The 18,748-nt window shown below is 57.9% G+C and overlaps 1 protein-coding gene across 2 annotated transcripts; it reads right to left on the reverse strand.

Moving 5' to 3' along the window:
* Positions 1-5,374: 5,374 nt before the first annotated feature.
* On the reverse strand, positions 5,375-18,375 carry PLPP2 (phospholipid phosphatase 2). Of its 2 annotated transcripts, none has more exons than XM_073324304.1 (6): positions 18,179-18,375; positions 9,222-9,373; positions 8,510-8,787; positions 8,005-8,062; positions 7,325-7,501; positions 5,375-6,495 (listed from the first exon to the last, which is right to left on the reverse strand). In XM_073324304.1, the coding sequence occupies exons 1-6, from the start codon at positions 18,228-18,230 to the stop codon at positions 6,358-6,360; spliced, it is 855 nt and encodes a 284-aa protein (XP_073180405.1). In that variant the 5' UTR covers positions 18,231-18,375; the 3' UTR covers positions 5,375-6,357. The 2 variants fall into 2 exon arrangements, with proteins under 2 accessions (XP_073180405.1, XP_073180406.1); XM_073324305.1 differs by lacking the exon at positions 18,179-18,375 and adding an exon at positions 9,942-10,413.
* Between the last annotated feature and the right edge of the window lie 373 nt (positions 18,376-18,748).

Below are 18,748 nucleotides of genomic sequence, written 5' to 3' on the forward strand. Positions count from 1 at the left end.
TGGGGGAAGGGAGCAGCCCCGTTGCGTTTGCGTTGTGCCGAGAAAAGAGAGAGAAGCCCCTTGTGTCTGCAGCTGCAGGAGGCGGATTCCAGGCAGGAAGCTGCCAAGGGGCAGTTTGAGGCTGGGTCCAGGCTGGAGCAGGGCAGCTGCTGGCATTTCAACCACTGCTGAGAGCTGGCCCCCTCTATGCCTGGGAAGATAAGAATACCTGGCTGTGCTCACAGTGGGACTGCAATGGGGATGCCAACAGTGTGCAGGAGCCGAGGGCTGGAGCATGTGTGTGTGTGTGTATACAGGGGGCGGGGAAGCAGCTGGGGCCATGGTCTTGCTGTGGTCATTGGGAAAAAAAAACAAAACCCAAAACGTGAGTCCAGCCTACTGAAAAAAAATCACAAGACTAGCTTGGAAAAAGCATGTGACTTTAGAGCTAAGCCACACGGGGTTCTGTTTAGTTGCAGGCGGATTCCTTGCAGTCGAGTTTTTCTCCAGAGCCCCAAGGCTAGAAACTTTCATTACAAACAAATGAAATGGTGCGTCTGAAGAAGTGGGTTTTTCACCCACGAAAACTTATGCCCAAATCAATGCGTTAGTCTTTAAGGCGGGACCGGACTCCTTGTTGTTTTTATTACAAAAACAAACCCTAAGCTGAAATCCCCCCTTAGTCACCTGACTCCAGGAGCTGGGGATTGAAGAAAAGCCCCAAATACCCCAAGACTTGCAATAAAATCCCAGGAGTCAGCCAGACAGATCCCAACCCCCTGGCCCAGGCCAGGCTCAGCCTGCTTTGCTGGGGTAGGTATATTGGGGTACCATCCCACCACCGTCCAGCCGGAGCTTATATCGACAACATTGCCAGGGTAGCTCATTCCAGCCCTGCTCCGACTGAACCAGACTACACTGCTGCCAGCACTGGTCTGCCCGTATTGCTGCATCCGGCCTAGCCAGGGCAGCTCTGATCACACGTCTGACGGACCGAGCTACGCTGGCAGGTTGCAGTGCAGACCTGGCCTCCTTGAGAGGGGAACAAGGCCAGAGAGAACCCCCCTCCCCTTGCACACATGCTTCAGTACCTGGCCCAACACTCCTTGCAAGTGGGGGCACGGGCAGGGGTGGGGAGAGGGAAGCTGGATGTAAAGAGCCAAAGCAGCATAACGACCCGGTGAGCAAATGCAATCCACAGGGGAGTGCTCTCCTGGGTAGGTAGTGGCTGGTCAGGGCTTGTCTCGACTAGACACGTGCCCTCTGTAACCACATCAATGAACACAAACCCCAGTGTAGACAGGGCCTTCGGCATGGAAGCTGGTGCCGTTCCCATTCCAAGACTCTCTGGGTCAACCAGGAGCCACCTCCGAGCAAGGATGGAGACCAGCTTCTGCAGCTGGAGCCCTAGGCCAGGGCTGGGAACTGCCATTTCAGCCCAAGGTGGTGGGGAGGTTGTTCCGGAAGCCGGGCCTCCCCTAGGCTACAGAATCTACCGTCTGCTGCAGAAGCCTGAGTCTGCAGCAAGCCTGGAATGAGCACTCGAGAGACGGCCCCATTCATCTCAATGGAGTGTTGACTCTGAGGCATGACGACAATTGTTAGAGGACCACTTAGGGAGCTGTTTCACGGTTGCTCACATCCAGTTAAGGTGCTTACCCCCAAATCCTGAACGGCTGACTGGTCCCTGCCCAGCAGCCACTCCCTCTACAGGACGGGGTTGTCCACTGGTAATGCACAGAGCTGAAGCGTATGGAAAACCGACAGCACAGGGGACCACGTAAAACAAATTGCATGCAACATCAGAGTTGCTGCAGCCGTGGCATCATTCGTTCATAGCCAGCATCTCACGTTGGCTGCAAAATCAAGAATCTCGGGTAGAGAGTTTAGATCCAACTGGACACAGTGCTTTGCTTGTTAAGGTAAAGCTAGTTTAAGGTCCAGGAGGAGGCAGGATTCCCCATTCTGGTCCCTCCTCATGAGAGGTGCTGGGCACCCACAGCTACTGCGGTCAGGAGCAGCTGCATGTGCATAGCCACTCTGCCACCAACTGGATGAGCTCCAGTAAGTTGGGTCCCCTCTCCATGCCTCAGTTTCCCCACCTGAAAACAGGGCAGGTACCAACCTGCCAACATCACCGTGCTTTGAGCTCGTTCCAGGTAAAAGGCCACAGAAACGCCAGCCATGCTGTAAATGGGTGATGCGGGCGCGAGGGGTCCGGCCGGACTCGCCAGCATATGGACAAGCCCCAGCTCCTCTCAGCATCGGCACCACATCCATCCTGCCCTCCTGCTGCTGAGGTTGCAGGGGGGAGACGGGGAGCCCCATCTTGCCCAATGCTGTTGACGAGGGGAGCAGCTTGTCCAGCTGAGCAGGAGCAAATAGCTGTGAAAAATACGAGCAGCCACCAGTGACAGGCAACCCCTCACCCCCTGATTACTGGTAGCCTGGACCAACTCCCCCCAGCAAGCCACTGTAATCCCAGCTCCCTACAGCCCCTTTGCTCCCACTGCCTCCCCAGCCAGACCCAGGCTGCTGCACCCGCGCCTCTGACTCAGAGCCGAAAACCCCCTGGTTTCTCAACACGCCAGTCCCATATTCAGCTTGAGCAGCACTAGGCCCTAAAAATGATCATCCCCAACCTCCAGGTGAGGACGGACAGCAGCAGGCCTAGGACACTAGGGTTCAATTCCCAGCTGTGCCACAGACAGGGTCCTGGATCTCTCTGAACCTCCGCTCACCATGTCCAACACGGAGAGAAGAATTTGTCTGGTCAATTTCAACTGGGCAGGGTCCCCTCCCCTCCTCTCCCCGGGGCCTGGATCTCGGGGGGGGGGGGGGGGGAAGGATCTCTTTGTAATACAGACAACAGCTGCTGGGTAGAGCAAGGAGTACCACAGGTAGATTCAGACTTCATCCTTCAAAAAGGGGAGCAGACCTGAGCAAATGGCTCTTACCAGAGATGGGCAATAAAGAATCACAAGAGGCAATGATTACTGCTCAGTCTCTCTCTCTCTCTCTCTATTATTACAAAAGGCTAATTGGAAATCTGGAAGATAATAAATCACCACGCAAGATCCTGGTTTTACAAGGCTTTTTTTTTTTTTTTTGCTGCTGGCCGGGCAGCAGAAACATTTGGAAATACCAGGCAGAAGCCTCTGCGCCTCTTTGTGTTTTGTGCTTAGTTTTACAGAGTCGGGCAGGTCAGACGAACGCCTGAAACGAAACACAAACAGCTACGCTTCGCTGCGGGTTGCAGAGGGCTCCAGGGGGAGTGGTTTGCACAGCTTGGCCCCTCCCACGTGCCCTGTTCTGATCTCACATGGCCTGAACTCCTGATTTGGTCCGGTGTAACACAGCTCAGAATCAAGCTCTCATAGCCCATAAGCCAAATCCCGTCTCAGCCTGCCACTCCAAGAGGCCAATGTCATGCCTGCCCCAGCCGTCATCTTGCAGCATCCCAGCTGTGACGTGAGGAAGGCTTTACACAGGGGATTTTTTCACTTTCCCGAAGCCCAGCTCCACAGGGGTGGACGTGCAAGGATCAGGCCCAGAGGATGGTGTCCAGCTAAGGACAGGCTTGCACACCATTCCATACAGGATCCTGCATTCCTTGCACCCTTTGAACTCCTTGGTGTGCATGCGTAATGGAGGAGCAGGTGTTTACCCACCTGAGGGTCTCGTTAGCATTCCCGATGCCAGCCAAGACATCACCATCTATCCCTCCTATGATCTCACCTAGGCCAGGCACGTATCATTCGAGGGCCAACGATTTACTGCTGGAGGGCACCGGCGGGATCTCCACGCTCTTTGCGAGCACTAATTGAGCAGCTGCACCTTTCGGATGTAGGTGAGTAGCACCATCTCTGGTTTCTAGACAGGTGAAGCTCAACGCATGGATATTCAGGCCCAGGTTTTCCAAGACAGTTAAAAGCGCCTCTCTCCTCATTGACAAGAGCTGTTCTGTGCTGGATGCCTGGGCTTAAAATGACATGACCATGGTAACATGGCAAATCAGCGGCAGGGCTGGGAACTGAACTGGTTTCTCAACTCCCCAGCGCACTAACCATTACTGAGCACTGCTTTCCACCACTCCAAGTTTATCATCGGAGGTGCATTTTTATGCTTGCTGCCCCATGCATTTCAACCCTCTTCCAAGTGCCCAGCATATCACCCCCTTCTGTTTCTAAACCACCGATTGCCTTGCCAATTACAACACGCTAAGAAACCCGACAGCAAGCCCTACTTTCCGCCCCTGACCACAGCATTTGGACTGAGATTTCTTTTCCGTGGCAGACCTGAATGCCAAAAGGGAAAGATTGCTTGGAAAGAGTCACTCAGCTCTGACTTACGGGGGAATGCAAGAAAAACAGTTCTCATTCAGCGAGCTTTTAGGCCTTTTTTTAACATCGATATAAAAATAATAATCCTACCCTAGTCCCATGACACAGAGCCAAGAAACTTGAATGGTTACTGCCTTTGCCTAGCAAGGGGCCTATGGCACCTCTCTGCTCTAGCAACCATTAAGGCACAAGAAGTTAACAGCCATCTAGAAACCTGCTAAACTTCCCTGATCTCTTAGGTACATGGTCCCCCATCACTGCAGTATCTGAGCATCTCACAATTTTTAATGTACTGGTCCCCACAACACCCTTGTGAGGGAGGCTAGTGCTATTATTGCCATTGTACCGATGGAAAGCTGAAGCCCAGAGAGGCTAAGTGACTCCATCAAGGCCACACAGGAAGTCAGTTGCAGAGCACGGAATTGAACTCTGGTCTAAGTCTCAGCCTAGGGCACTGACCACTGGACCATGCTTCCTCTCAGTGTCGGCAGCAGTTTCCCCATCAGTCCACCTCCTGTTTAAAAGGGCAGCCAGGTTAAAAATCCTAATTAAAAAAGAAAAGAAAATTGATACACGGCGAGTGAATGCAGTTTACAGAATCTGAGGCATGGATCGTGCAATCCGAGCAGCTAGCACATAACACAGAGCCAACCGCAGAATCCGTGCCCGTGTTTGCTTTCCACCATTCCTCCCGTTTGTTTTCCTTTCACATGTCACTCCTCTAGGATCGCTGGGGGGCTGCTGAAAGTCAGAACTGGTCAGTTTCACTCACTCTTGCTTTTAGTCATTTTCATATAGCCTTGCCCAATTTCCTGGGGCTTGCCTTGCAAAGCCACCAAAGAAAGGGATGGGGGGAGGGTATTGATGTCAAGAACCCAACCCCCATTCCCACTGAAATGTTAAAAATATATAATTTGAGGCAAACATGTCTATTAATTTGGGGTTTCATAAAAATCCCCCGTTTTTAAAAAAAAACGAAACAAAACATTTAAACCTATGTATTTAGAGGCCACAAACATCTATGGAGTAAAAGAATAGACCTGACACTGCCATTCTTTAAGGATGATCTAATTTAAAAATAAAAACACATTGAATACAAAAAACACATCATCATGAAAATTTATGTAGTTTAAAAGGAGGCCCAAAATCCTTGGTGCCAGACGCTGCTGTGCAGTGGAGGCGAGGTTGTTAGCAGGAGATGGACCAGGTAACATGCGCTCTCAAAGGGCAAGAATCCGTGTCAGTCTCCAGACAGCAATTTGTTTCCTTTACCACAGAAGATTCCCACCCATCCCCATCCCCCCATTAAAGAACGAGCCGAGACGGCTGCAAAGCGTTTCCTATGGAGCGTCCAGTTCACCCCCATGCGGGCTCGTCACAAACTCGGGTGGCAGTTCACTCCGGCGTGGCGGGGAGACGGGAGCAGACCCTCCCCGTGCATTGATCATTTGCATCGGCTGCTGGTTACTGGGAATATTTTAAGGTGATCAAGCTGCAGAGAAGAACACGGGTTGAAATCGTTAGCCGGGCAATGCTTCGATGGCATTGTCCTTTTGGTTTTGTCCCGGCGAGGATCCGTAGTTGTCAACACGAATACAATTTGACGCTCTCGGCACCACACCACCTCAGGCTTCACATGGAGTTTACTCTTTGCTTCACAAGCAGTCCCACCCCTGTGCCATTGCCCTCTGCCTCTTCCACGCAGAGGGCTGGAAAGCTACCCTCAGAAGCACGAGACGCACCCACCCACTCAGTGAGAGATCTGAGCCCCTGGACCTGAGAGGCAGGAGGGCAGGTTTTTCTGGCATCGGCCAGCACGCAGCACTCCATATGAGCGTTAAAAGTCTTCGCTTGGCTCCCCCTGGAGGGGGTCCCTCGGGTGCCATGGCGCCATGCAGTAATAAGGAACTCATTAGCCGTGGAACCAATTAACAAGATAAGCTGCTCTTCCCCCCAAAGCCCTGGTAGGCAGCCTGGTGGGGCCTGGGATTTGCCATCAGCTGTCCAGCAGCGCTGCCCCCCCAGCTCCCGCAGCTCAGGGAGCTCCCGGATAGCTGTAGTGGTTGCGATCGGGCTCGCTCCTGGTCAGCGGTAAGCTGGGCTTGCGCTCCGGGTCCTTTTCATCACACTGGGGAGGCGGACGCTGCTTGAAGAAGTCAGAGACGTAGCGGACCTGGGGGGCAGGGGAGGGAAGAAGAGAGAAAAGAATGAGGCTTTAGGGGATAATTCCATCGAGGGAACATCTCTCAGTGGATCCAGGCCAGGTCTCAGGGAGATCCTGTGTGGCGACACAGGCCGAGAGAGGGCCATGGGGTCTGGCTGCGTCCAGCAGCCTCGGTAAAATTTTGGTCCGAGTGACTTGCCCAAGGTCACGCAGCGAGTCAGTGGCAGAACTGGGAACAGAGCCCAGGAGTCCAGACTCTTCGTGCTTTGGGACCATGACGTCCTGCTCTGCCACACGGGGCGAGGGAGGAAGAGGAGGAGGGTGTGAAGCAATGTCGTAGAGCATCCCGAACAGGTGCTGCCAGCTTAGCTTCTTAGTTCCTCCTCAGCAGCCTCTGCTGGGAGCCAAGCAGCACCCGAGACTCTGATCTGGGGGCAGGAATTCAGAGCTAGACCAAGACCGGAGATCATCCAACCCAGATCTTTAGGCCATTCCCGCTGACCCCTGGGGCGATCAGTTGGGGGACGGGGGGAGGGCACAACAGACCAGGTGCTAATGTGATGGCAGAATGGGTAGGTCGCCTTCCTCAAGCATCAGGCACCTGCAGTTACCTGGATTTGGGCAAGGCCGATACAGAGGGAGGATACTGGATGAGGTCAAAACCACCATCCAGAGCAAAGCTGCCAGGGGTGCAAGATTGTGAGGAGGGGGGTGGACACAGGGCTGCAAGGTTGGGGGGGGTGCTAGGATCCATCCGCCAGCAGGCGGCCCCCAAGGCAGAGCCAGAGAGCACCCGGTGAGCATGGAGGGAGGGGTGGGGATGCCCCCGTGCGCTTACAGTGAGGATGGCGATGAGCGCCCCCTGGAGGAGCCCCACCAGCACATCACTCCAGTGGTGCTTGTAGTCGGACACCCGGGTGTAGCCCACGAAGATGGCGAAGGTGATCAGGAAGAACTGGATCGTGGGGCGCAGCAGCCGGGCCCATTTTCCGATCAGCCGGGCCTGGACATACAGCTGGGGAGAGAAGGGTCGGTCAGTCAGTCTCCCCGGCGCTGCCCCCCAGCCCAGTGCCGGCAGGGTCGTTTTACCCAGATATTCCCACCCGGGGATCGCCACGTGGAGCACACACAGGGGCCTCAGAACGCAGGGCGAGAAACGTGTGGGGCAGTGCGACCCTGCTGGGGGGGGCAACAGTGATGGTGGGCATACCGTTCAATTCTGCCCCCAGAACTCAGACAGGCAAAGGGATTAACCCAAGTTCACACAATCGGGGGCATAACTGGGAACAGAACCCAGGAGTCCTGACCCCCACCTCTCCCCGGCTCTACCCACTGGACCACACCTCCCTCCAGAGCGAGGAATAGAACCCAGGAGTCCTGACTCCCACCTCCCTCCAGAGCTAGGAATAGAAACCAGGAGTCTGGACTCCCACCTCTCCTTGGCTCTACCCACTGGACCCCACTGCCCCCTTTCCCTGCTGTGACACAGCGCACGCAAACCTAGCGAGAACTACTCACTGCCAGGAACACCATGCAGTACATCCCGAAGGAGGAGTGTCCGGAATAGAAGGATAACCTGGAAGAACAAAGACCAGGATCAGGATGAGAGACCTCAACCCTGCCCTCAAATAAGCCCACGGGACCCCTCTCGCCCGCCCTAAGGCATCTCTCACGCTCTCAATCCCCTGTGGATAGGTCCCTGGATCAGGACGCCGAGCAATGCTTTCCCTCCACCTCTGCACGCTCCTTCCGACTCTGCCCTCCCACCCCATATAGCCTCAGTGAGCTGCGTTCCCAACTCCTCACCGGCCATTGGACCTTCTCTCCCAACCTCATCTCCGTCATCCAGCGGCCAGGAGGGTCCATGTCTCCTTGCCCAGCCTCCAGCGCTCCCCACCAATGGATCTCAGTCTGGTGGGGCATTTCTCAGGGTCTGGTCTGGTCTCAAGCTGCCCTCCCCCACCCCCAGCACCCCAGAGAAGGTGTCCCCCCCCCCCCCCCCCCGTGAAGCCCCTCGTGTCACCTGGACTCGGTGATGTTCCTGGCGCCTCCCCGGCACACATTCTCCAGCTGCACGTAGACGGAGCAGTTCACCTTGGACCAGTCGGGGTTGCAGACGGCCAAGAAGTTGGGCCGGAGCCGGCCGATCATGTACTTGGCCAGGTCGGTCAGGGACTGGCTGACGGCCCCGCCGAACAGGAACGTCCCCACCACCTTGTAGAGGGCGGCGAGGTAGTTGTTGTACTCTGACTTGGAGTGGAGGTGCTCGGTGTACACCAGGTAGGCCTCGCCCACGGAGACCTGCGGAAGCCAAGGGAGAGCCAGTGAGCGGCCGCCCGAGAGGAGCGGTCCCGATGCCGGCTCTGCTCTTGAAGTCGTGGGCGGCCAGGATGGCTGAGCCAATCCCAGCCGGAGCGGCCAGAGTATTGCTGCGGGGTGCTGGTGAAGGGAGCTGCTGGCTCTGGGGGAAGCTCCCAGCAGTGGACAGGGAGGCCCTGAGAGTTATCCCTGCCCTAGCCTCTCCCCGCAGGGAGCCGGCCGCTCGCTCAGATCGATGGGACCAGAGATGCCCTCTGAGCCCCAGCAGGGCTGGCTGGTTGGAGCGGGAGTCAGCGAAGGGATCTGCTGTCCAGACCAGCCAGGTCGAGGTGTTTCGGGATGGGGTGGAGCAAGGCTGTCTAAGAAGGTGCGGAGGAAGGGGGAAGTGAAAGGGGGAGCCCCCCAGGTTTCCTTACAATGAGGACGGTGCAGGTGATGGTGACCCCCGCCATGAGCCCGTGGGTGATGGTGTCCGGCCTGTAGGGGTAGCGGATGGAGTCATCGTTGCAGTAGAATCCACGCTTGTACGGAGAGTTCACCAGAGTGAGGATGACGAAGGGCAGGGAGGCTGAAGGCAGAGCGGGGAGGGGTGTCAGGGAGGCTCTCTCTGCAGGAGGGGGCACAGTCCCCCTCCAGGGGTATGTCTCCCTCACTCCCCTTCTCCTCCCCCCGGAGAGCAGGGAGATACCCGCACTGGGCTCCATGTCCCACCCTGCCTGGCACGGGTTGAACTGAAGTCCCTTTTGCTGCTTCCGAGATTTGCCGGCTCCCGGCCCAGCCGCCCCCATTCACCTGGGCTCGGGGGGCCACAGACCAAACCCAGACAGCACCAGACCCAGCAGAGCAGCCGCCCCTGCCTGGATCTGCGGTGGGATTCGGAGCATCCTCACCCCTAGGCAGCCGGCTCCTGGTTGGAAGGAACCAGACGTGGGGCCCCTCAACGGCGAGGCTGAGGGGCATCGGCAGAGGGCAGCGCACGGGGGAAGGCTGCTTCGTCACTGCCCACACAGCACCTATTCTCTGCCTAGAGGGGGCTCCCGAATCCAGAGGGGACAAGGCAGCCCCTCCGGCTCGCACTAGAGTCACTTACAACCCTGACCCATGCCCCCTCCCCCACATGCCCGCGTGTCACTCACGGAGGGGGGTAGCCGGGGTCTAATTCAATGCAGACGCGCCTCTAGGCTGGGGCAGATGCCAGGGAAGGATCCCGAACTACCCAGCCCCTGGCCAAGTTCGGAGACAGGATCCTGGGCCAGAAGAACCGTCAGTCTGACCCAGTACGGCTGTTCTCAAGGATCTCTCTAGCCCTGGGTTGGGGTCCCTGGCAGGACGGCATGGATGGGCCCGATCACTCCCAGGCACCCACTGTCCCCCGGGGAGGTCACGACTTCAGTCACAGCTGCCCTGATTCACAGGACTCTGCCTTCCAGGGATGCCAAGGCAACTGGTGTAGGAGCTTGGCCCCCCCTGGGCCCTCCCGTCCACTCCCTGGCTGCTGCTGATTAGCAGAGCCCCGTTATCAGGCCCTGGCAGCTGCCACGCTGCTGTAAACACAACCACCTGCAGAGCGGGAATTGCAACTCAGCTGCAAGGATCGTCTCTCCCATCTGCCGCTCGGCACTAGCCCCCCCTCCCCCCCCCCACGGACCCGCATGTCCCTCACCTGCGGCTCCGGATTCAGCCACCACAGCAGAATGGTCTAAACCGGAGAAAGCCACCAACCCTGGGTCAGTGCAGAAGTCAAGCAGCCATATTTAGGTAGGAAGGGTGGTCTTGTGACTAAGGCCCCACACTGGCACTCAGGAGATCTGGGTTCAGGGCCCAGCCCTGCCACAGATGCCCTGCGTGGCCCTGGGCGAGCCACTTTGGTTCTGCCTCAGTTTCCCCACCTGTAAAAATCGGGGTCATACTTTTCTCCCTGTCTTGCCTAGACTGCAAGGTCTTTGGGGCAGGAGCTGTCTTCTACTCTGTGTACGTACACCACCTCGCACAATCGGGCCCGGATCTGCGCTAAGGCCTTTAGGTGCTACTGGAATAGACAGAGAGACGTCCGACACTTGCTATTCTCCAAATGCTCCACAGACAGTAGTCAATCCTCACAGTTCCCCCTGTAAATGTTTCCCCTTTACAGATGGGGAAACTGAGGCACAAAACAGGGACGTGGCTTTCCCATGGTCACCCAGCAGGTCAGTGGCAGGAGCTGCGGTTAGAGTTTTTGATGGCCAGCCCTGTGCTTATATCACGGCCCCAACCAGGAATGAGGCCCCCCACGTGCCCGTCCCAGAAAGCTTCTAATGTAACTGCCCATAGTTATGCAGAGCCAGGAATTGAACCCACATCTCTGGAGTCACAGCCCCTTGCTCTAACCACCAGACTATACTGCCCCCCAACCTACACCACTACAGGGGGTGGCAGCCTATCCCCACTCTGCTACTGTAGTCAGGATCAGGGGCACAGAGGACTCTTAGCAAATAGTCAAAGCCACGAGGCTGAAGGTGGCCGTGCTGGGGATTTCCCTATCGTCCCATCCGGGCTCTTCCTCTTCCCACCGCTACAGCATCCAGCGGGACGAGGCATCCACAGGTCCCCATCCTCCCAACTGGGGAGTCGAGGTGCTGACTAAGGACAGGCCGATGCCTGGGCCGGGCACAGAGCCCAAGGAGGTGGGGCCGGTGATTTCAAAACTCAGCCATCCCCAGAGCCAACGTGCTGCCAGCTCCCCTTGGGCCCAGGGGGCCTCAGAGAAAGCTGGCCCTGCCAGCTCCCCGTGGGGGCTGGCTTCATCTGCACCTTCCTCCTACACCCTATAGACCCACCCAGGCGGGGCTGACGAGAGGGGAGGAAAAGGGAGGACAATCGTTCTAGGGCCCCCGAGCTCAGGGCCTCCCCAAAACATCTGTAACACCTGCGTACATACAGCAAAACAAGAGGGGCCCCAGCGAATGTGACATACCAGGCCCCCCAGATTTCTCTCGACAGGCCTGCACCCAGGGACAGGGTATCATCCCCTAGAGCTGCCCCCAGGCCAATGCCACCTCGCGCCTTCTGCATCTCAGAAGCAGGATGGTGTGCGGCCTCTTACCAGCAGACACCAAAGCCTCGCTCTGACATGCAGTCAGCCAGACTCAGGCTCCCCCACACAGGGCCAAGACTCTGGGGGACCCCCCGCCCCAACCCCCCTCAATCAACACAGCTGGTCGCCCGTATCTTTGCCTTCTTCAATCCTCCAGCTGCCCCAGTCCCTCTGTCTCCTGTCCACAGCTGGACGAGCAGGGCAGTGACCCTCTCTCCTGGCCAGTCGACCTGCTTCCCTTCAGCGCAGTGCTCTTGGAAATGGGGTCCCAGACCCCACAGTCCCTGGGCAGACAGCACATCCCTGGGGCTGCCCCCAAAGACCCTGTCGCCCTCCTACAGAGCCGCTTTTCCCAGGATCTGATAGCCTCTCTCGACCGACAGGGAGAGGAGTCCCAACCTAACTTTGCGCTCTTCCGAGCCAAAGGCAGAAGGCTCCCTCTGCCTGCAACGGGACCAGCCCCTGGATCAGGATGAAGGTAACGAGCCCCCGGGTGAGGATGAACATAACGAGCCCCCGGCGTCTCTGTCCCCAAGCTGAGGCTCCACCCCACCCCCCACGTCGTCCCCTCGGCCAGCTGGCTCATTCACGTCAATTAAGACGGCAATTTTCAGCCCCAGAGGTTTTACCCAAAATAGCAGCCCCGGCGCCTGCGTTGGCCGGACGAGCAAGCGGTCGTTAGCGTGACAGCTTGCAGCCTCTCAGCAATTACCTGTGGCTGCCGGAATCTGGAGGGGGATAAGGAGCGTGTGCCGAGGAGCCGTTTTCACTAGCCGTGCTCTGCCTTATAGATGGTGCCACGGTGCGTGCCCTGCAGGCGCTGAGTGCCGGGGCAGTGTCAATAAAATCACTCATCCCAATCCTGTCTACCCCCTGCACGCCATCCCCCAGCTCAGACCCTGCTGCAACGTTCCCCACTCTGCGCCCCGCGTGGGGCACAGCAGGAGCCCCCCAGATCAGACGTGCTGCTCCCTGCGCCGCCCCAAAGCCCCGCCCCGCAGCAGAGCCGTTCCCCACGGAGATCACGCTCTGTGCTTGCTTCCGGACCAGCAAAGCCGAGCTGGGCCGGATCGATATTGACACAGGCCCTGCAGGTCTTTGTCTCACACGGCATCTCCACATCACAGGTACCAGGCCGCAGCTTCCCCACCTTCCCGCACACAACACATGCCGCCATGCCAGCTCCCCGGTCCAATGGGCAGCCTGCCAGTCGGTGCTGGGGTGGGGCATGAAGAGACGGTCACCCCACCCAAACGGTTTGAACCCTGCCTGCTGCCACCGAAGTGCAGTGGAAAAAGTCACCAGGCTGCGGCACGGGGGAGCACCAGCCCCGGCTTGGCACACAACAGCCCTGGTGCGATGGAGCCCGAGAGCAAGGGGAGGGGTTCCCAGGAGGGGCAGCAGGGGCACTCCAGTGGGGCAGGACGTGAGCCCAGAGCAAAGCCACGAGCAGACGTGCTCCAGAGCTGGCTGGGTCACAGCAGAACTAGCCCTAGCCAGGCAGTTGCGGGTACACACATCCCCCTGCCCGGTACACTGGGGGATCCCCTCTCTCCCCCCAACTCCGCAAGGGGCTCGAACCTCATTCTCAGAACAGCTCCAGCCCTGCAGTGACACCTGGGAGACAGGGCTCTCCCGCGCCCCCCTTTACTCTGCAGATGCTTTGCCCCAGCAAGGGACGGCGCTTTCCCAGTGGTGACCCTATGGCGACACAGGGGCAGGAGAAAGCTGGCGGTGCTGGGAGATACCCGGGAAAGGAAGGATTCAGCAACAGGACCAGACCAAGGGCAGCCCCTGCATGTGCTGGAGGAGCCCACCCAGCCCTACCCCCCACTACAACGGCCACCTTCGTGGACCCAAGTGCTGTTCTGGGAGCCAGCCTCCCCAGTGCCTTCCCACTTGTGGGAGTGGCGCCCCCTGGTGTCAAGCTCCTCTATCCACACAGGCAACTTAACCCCTTGAGGATGCACCCGCCACCTTCTGCAACTGATCTAAGAGGCGCTCTGACAACTGGCATCTCTCCTACCTGACCCCTTCCTGGCCCGTACACATTGCAGCGAGTGGGGAAGCCAGCTAGGAGCTCAGCGTCTGCTGTCATATAGGGGAGACTGCAGGGGCTGTGGCTAATGGGTTGGTTCTAGCCGTATAGGGCCACAAGGACTGTCTAGGCCTGGAGCGACCACTGCCATGCACAGAGCACAGTTAACAGAGCTGGTCAGATAATGGGAAGGGGGGAGAGGAAAAGAGGGAGGGGAAAAAAAAATCAGAAAAAATTCCATTTCCAAGTTAACTGAAACTTTCCAGTCAGCTGCATTCTTAACGACAACTTGTTGTGCCCGGTCCCTGGAATCAGCCAGGGCTTTGCAGGGTGGTTTATAAGCACTTGGAAAGCAGAGAGGTTTCCCTGTCCAAGCAAAGATTGCAGAGCAACCTGGAGGCGGCAAGCCAGGCCTTGTCAGCCCTAGGATTTCAGTCAGTGGTGCAGCCGCACCAGTGCAAACCCCTCGTGGAAACACAATTTGCACCGGTAGAGCTTACACTGGTTTCAGACAAGGATAAGTTGTACCCCTCACGTGGCTCCAGCGTAAGGAGTGTCTTGACTAGATGTTTGCGCTGATGCAGCTGTGCTGGTGGCTGAGATCCCAATGCAGACAAGGCAGCAGTAGCCATCTGGTTTAACACTAGGGATCTGTCTATACTGGGGTGAGTGGCTTGTTTGTGTTTTCACCAGTGCAAACCCCCAGAGTGGATGTGCTGCCCTGGTGCAGGGTGGGGCTTGCACTGGTGAGACTTACCTTGTAAATTACCAGCATACATTGCACTTGTGCAAGCCCCATTTTGCACCGGGGGGGTGTCTGCATTGGGGGCTTGCACGGGCCTAGCTGCACTGGTGAAGTTACCCCAGTGCAAATTACCCTAGCATAGACAGGCTGCAGGATCATCCACACTCCCCTTCAGCTGCAGGAGCCTTCCTGGCCATGGGACCCAGCACCAGGTGCATCGGAGGCAGAGCTGGGGAACTGCAGAAGGTTAAGCAGGTTTGTTTTAAAGCATTACAGAGGTTGCATTCTGATCTGCAGCCTCTCCTAGCATCAGTTCTAATCCACCCCATGCCATGGGCCCTCAAGGGTGAAGAAGCAAGGCCAGCACTGGAGGAAGAGGAAAGAGGTCAACTCTGGGCTAGAGAACAGACTTCATGGGACTGGATGGCCCAGTTACTGAGCAGGGAGCGTTTCCCATCTAGGCCTCTGGAGCTCAAACCCTCAACCAGGCTGTTACCATCCCACGGCTGCGTGGATTTGGTGGAGAGGGGCACTGCCCAGCCCCCCGCAGGGCAGGCAATCCCATCACTGAAACCACCACCAGACATTCATTTGCCTCCTGGTTAGCAATCCCCGCAGAGAATCCCAGTACACCGCTCCTACCTCCAGCCCAGCCCGAGGCAGCCGGCAGTCATCTGCTCCTGCCGTGTCTGAACACAGGATCCCAGCCCTCCACCAACGCTTGAGCGCCAGCAAGCCAAGGTGTCTGCACGAGAAACCAAGGCCGGGAGCCTCTGGGCTGCCTTAAAAGGGACCTATCTCCCAAGTTCCACCTTTAAAAAAATGTCCATCCAGTCCATTGTTTAATAGGCCTCTGTGGGTAAACAGGCCACCTTGGTCTTCTCCCTGCTGCACAAAGGCAAAATCAAGGAGGTGGGGAAGAGTCACCGCCACCTTCCTTTGAGCCAGCCCCTTGCGTGCATGGTGCAGCCTCCTGCCCAGGTGAAAAACTCACCCTGCTGGTTCCAGCAACATGCAAAATTCTCCCTTGCAACTGTCTCTGGCGGAAACAATGGTCGGGGGGGAGGGACAAAACAGCAACAGGCCCGCTGTGCCTGACACCCTCCCCAGCTGCACAGGGCTTCCAGGTGAACTGCACACACAGCAGCTTCTTAAAAATATCTGCAAGACGTTCATTTGCAGCTCAAATTAGGCACCAATTTTCTCACAGGATAATTTAATCCACAGCCACTAAAAATAAAAGAGCCACGCAAGAGAGAGACCTAAACAAACCCCGGAACCTCGGTCCCTTCCACCTGTGGTTTACACGGATCCCAGAGGAGGTCCAAGCTGAAATTAAGACCTGTTCCTTTACTTTAAGGGTATTTTAATTATGGACTTGTAGATGGCTATTTTAGAGGCAGCATTTGTCTGCTCAGGGAGTGAAAAGGGCACGGGAGGGAGCTAAAACCGGCTTGGGCATGTTCAATATTTTTAACCCATCGGTTAACCCATTCCCCCACGGGGAAGACAGCACCAAGACCCTGGGTCAAAGACCAGACTGGTAGCAAAGGGAAGTTACCACCGTCCAATGGCCATTGGGCGACAGGAGATTGGTGGGTCTCTATCTAGTTCTTCACAGTGTCCGGGTCACCAGAGGAGATCTTGGTCCCTCTCCCTCTGGGGCACGGTTGAGGTGCATTGGCTGGGCAGCGTCCCAATGCTGTAGCTGGTCTGAGGATAAGGTGTCTATGATCCAGCACCTTCCACCAGCACTGGATCCTCATGAGAGATCTGGGGGGAGACGCGTGCGCTGGGGGGAGACGCACACACGCCTCAAAATCCAGCGCGATGCCAGCCTCGTCCAGACCTGGCTCTTGCATCTGCCGGCGTGCAAATCACAGCAAGAAGGATGCTAGCCAGCGGCCCACCATTCTGAGCCACAATGGGACAGGGACACAGAGCGAGGCGGTTGGTTCAGCCAGGGCAATCCAGCCCCCGGCAGCAGCCTACACTCAAAGGGGAGAGCATCCCTCACCCGTGCACTGGCTGGCAGTGCCAGCTTTCTGCTGGGAAAGAGTGAGGGCGAAGGGGAAAGTCAGTTACTTTGCAGCCCACCAATTCCATGCCCCGCACCTCTCCTCAGAGGCATGTTGTAAACTCCCCAGCCCTGCCAGCGCCGCGAGACAGCACGCCAGTGCTGCATTGGCCTAGCTGCCCCTTGGTGCCGCTGTGTCCAGAGAAGTTTGGATGGGCCTGACTTTGTTGTTTACGGACAAAAACGGCTCCCAGCTTTGCTCTAATTTAACCCTGTATTTGCTGGCAGGTCAGCACCTTGCCCTAGCAAACCACTTCCCTGGCTAACAACCCCAAAAAATGCCCATTTAAGAACAGAATTAGTGTCTGGCAACTGCCTAAATCAAGGCCCGTGCCTTTGGTCTACCTTTGGACCTTCCCCTCCACGTGGATTTCTTTAAAGGCCCAGCTGTCCAATTCTTTGGAGCAGGATCCACAGCCATCTCTCCCCACCCCCATGCAAGTGCACAGAGCTGTGATCCATACAGACGCTGCCTGCTTTTCCCAGCATCTGGCACCAAAAAAGCTCTCGGGGTGGCAGGGTGCCCACCTGTGCAAATGGTCCTCACGGATGCAAAGGCCACAGACCTTCATTCTTATCACCCCTTCCCTGCACAGTGGCTCCAGGCTGGTGGAGCTGAGGGAAACCACTTCCTTATTGAGCCATAAACTCGTCCTGTACCCTTACGAGCTGGCTAATGGCCTTTGGGAACAAAGGCTAACTGGGTGGCAGGTCAGGTGCACTCACCCAGCAAAGAACCTGCTCACAACCTCCCACGCAGCTGGCTTCCACCCCCAGCCCACCTGCAGGGGAGCTGCTTCCATGGGGGTCGTGCCCCCAGGTGAGGAGGGCAGCAGGACTCCCTCCTGCAATGCAGGTTCCCGCACTGGGCACGGTGCAGCCCACTAGCCCCAGCTCCCCCTGAAGCCCCAGGGAGTAAAGGGGGATCATAAGGGGTGGGGTCTGCTCTGGGGAAGTAGGGACAACTCCCGCCATAGGAGGAGGTCGGAAATGAGACGAGACACAAGTAGGGGTTATGAGAGACTCTCTTAACCTGCCCCCCCATCCACACCAGCCCCCCTTCCTAGCGTCCCACGCCAGCCCCACTGCTCCCCATTCCCAATTCCAACCCCCTTCCAGGCCCGCCCCGCGCCCAGCCCTGCACGGACAGAAACGAAGCCAGCTGGAGCTGGGCCGGGCGGAGGAGAAGTTTCTTCCTCTCTCGGCTGGGGCCGGGGACGGAGAGGAGCCGGGCCCGGCCCTGGCTCGGAAAGCGGCGAGCAATGCTCAGCTGGAGCCGGGGGGGGGGACGACATGCTGCCCAGCTGGCGCTGGTGGAAGGGGGGGGCTGCCCAGCTGGTACCAGTCCAGGACCGGGGGGCGGGGGGAAGTTTCCCAGCTGGCTCCGAACCGGGCAGCTGGCTCCAGGACCGGACCGGACGGGGGGGGGGGGTCCCTCACCGACCACCACGCAGAGCACATCGAGCACCACGAAGACTTTCCTGCGCTCCATGCTGGCTGCGGCACCGTCTGCCCCGGCCCCCGTGCGCCCGCCGCTCGGCCCCAGCCGGCTCACATGGCCCCCGGCAGCGGGCACCGCACGAGAAGGGCGAGCGACTGGCGAGGAGTTAAAGTCCGGGGCTTGCGGGAGCGGGGGCGGAGCCGCGCTGGGCTGGGCCGGGCCGGGCTGGGAGCGGACCGCCCTCCCCTGCCGCCTGCAGCCGCCAGGGGGCAGCGCCGCCCCCCGGGGAGCACGGGAGAGATGGAGGCAGGGAGCGCTGGGGCAGGAGAAGGGAGGGGGGTTATGGGGCAGGGATAAGAGGTGGGGGTTATGGGGTAGGAGATGGGGGCAGGGAGCGCTGGGGCAGGAGAAGGGAGGGGGGTTATGGGGCAGGGATAAGAGGTGGGGGTTATGGGGTAGGAGATGGGGGCAGGGAGCGCTGGGGCAGGAGAAGGGAGGGGGGTTATGGGGCAGGGATAAGAGGTGGGGGTTATGGGGTAGGAGATGGGGGCAGGGAGCGCTGGGGCAGG

The sequence above is a fragment of the Lepidochelys kempii genome, chromosome 25, assembly GCF_965140265.1.
Source record: "Lepidochelys kempii isolate rLepKem1 chromosome 25, rLepKem1.hap2, whole genome shotgun sequence".
Lineage (NCBI taxonomy): Eukaryota > Metazoa > Chordata > Testudines > Cheloniidae > Lepidochelys > Lepidochelys kempii.

What these genes read in the sequence shown, in the direction of transcription:
- PLPP2 (XM_073324304.1), bottom strand. Translation starts at nt 18,230, where the DNA reads ATGGAGCGCAGGAAAGTCTTCGTGGTGCTCGATGTGCTCTGCGTGGTG. An exon ending in TCACCTGCACCGTCCTCATT is followed by an intron (nt 8,788 to 9,221) that starts GTAAGGAAACCT and finishes TGGCTTCCGCAG; the next exon opens with GTCTCCGTGGGCGAGGCCTA. An exon ending in ACTGCATGGTGTTCCTGGCA is followed by an intron (nt 7,502 to 8,004) that starts GTGAGTAGTTCT and finishes TTCTCTCCCCAG; the next exon opens with CTGTATGTCCAGGCCCGGCT.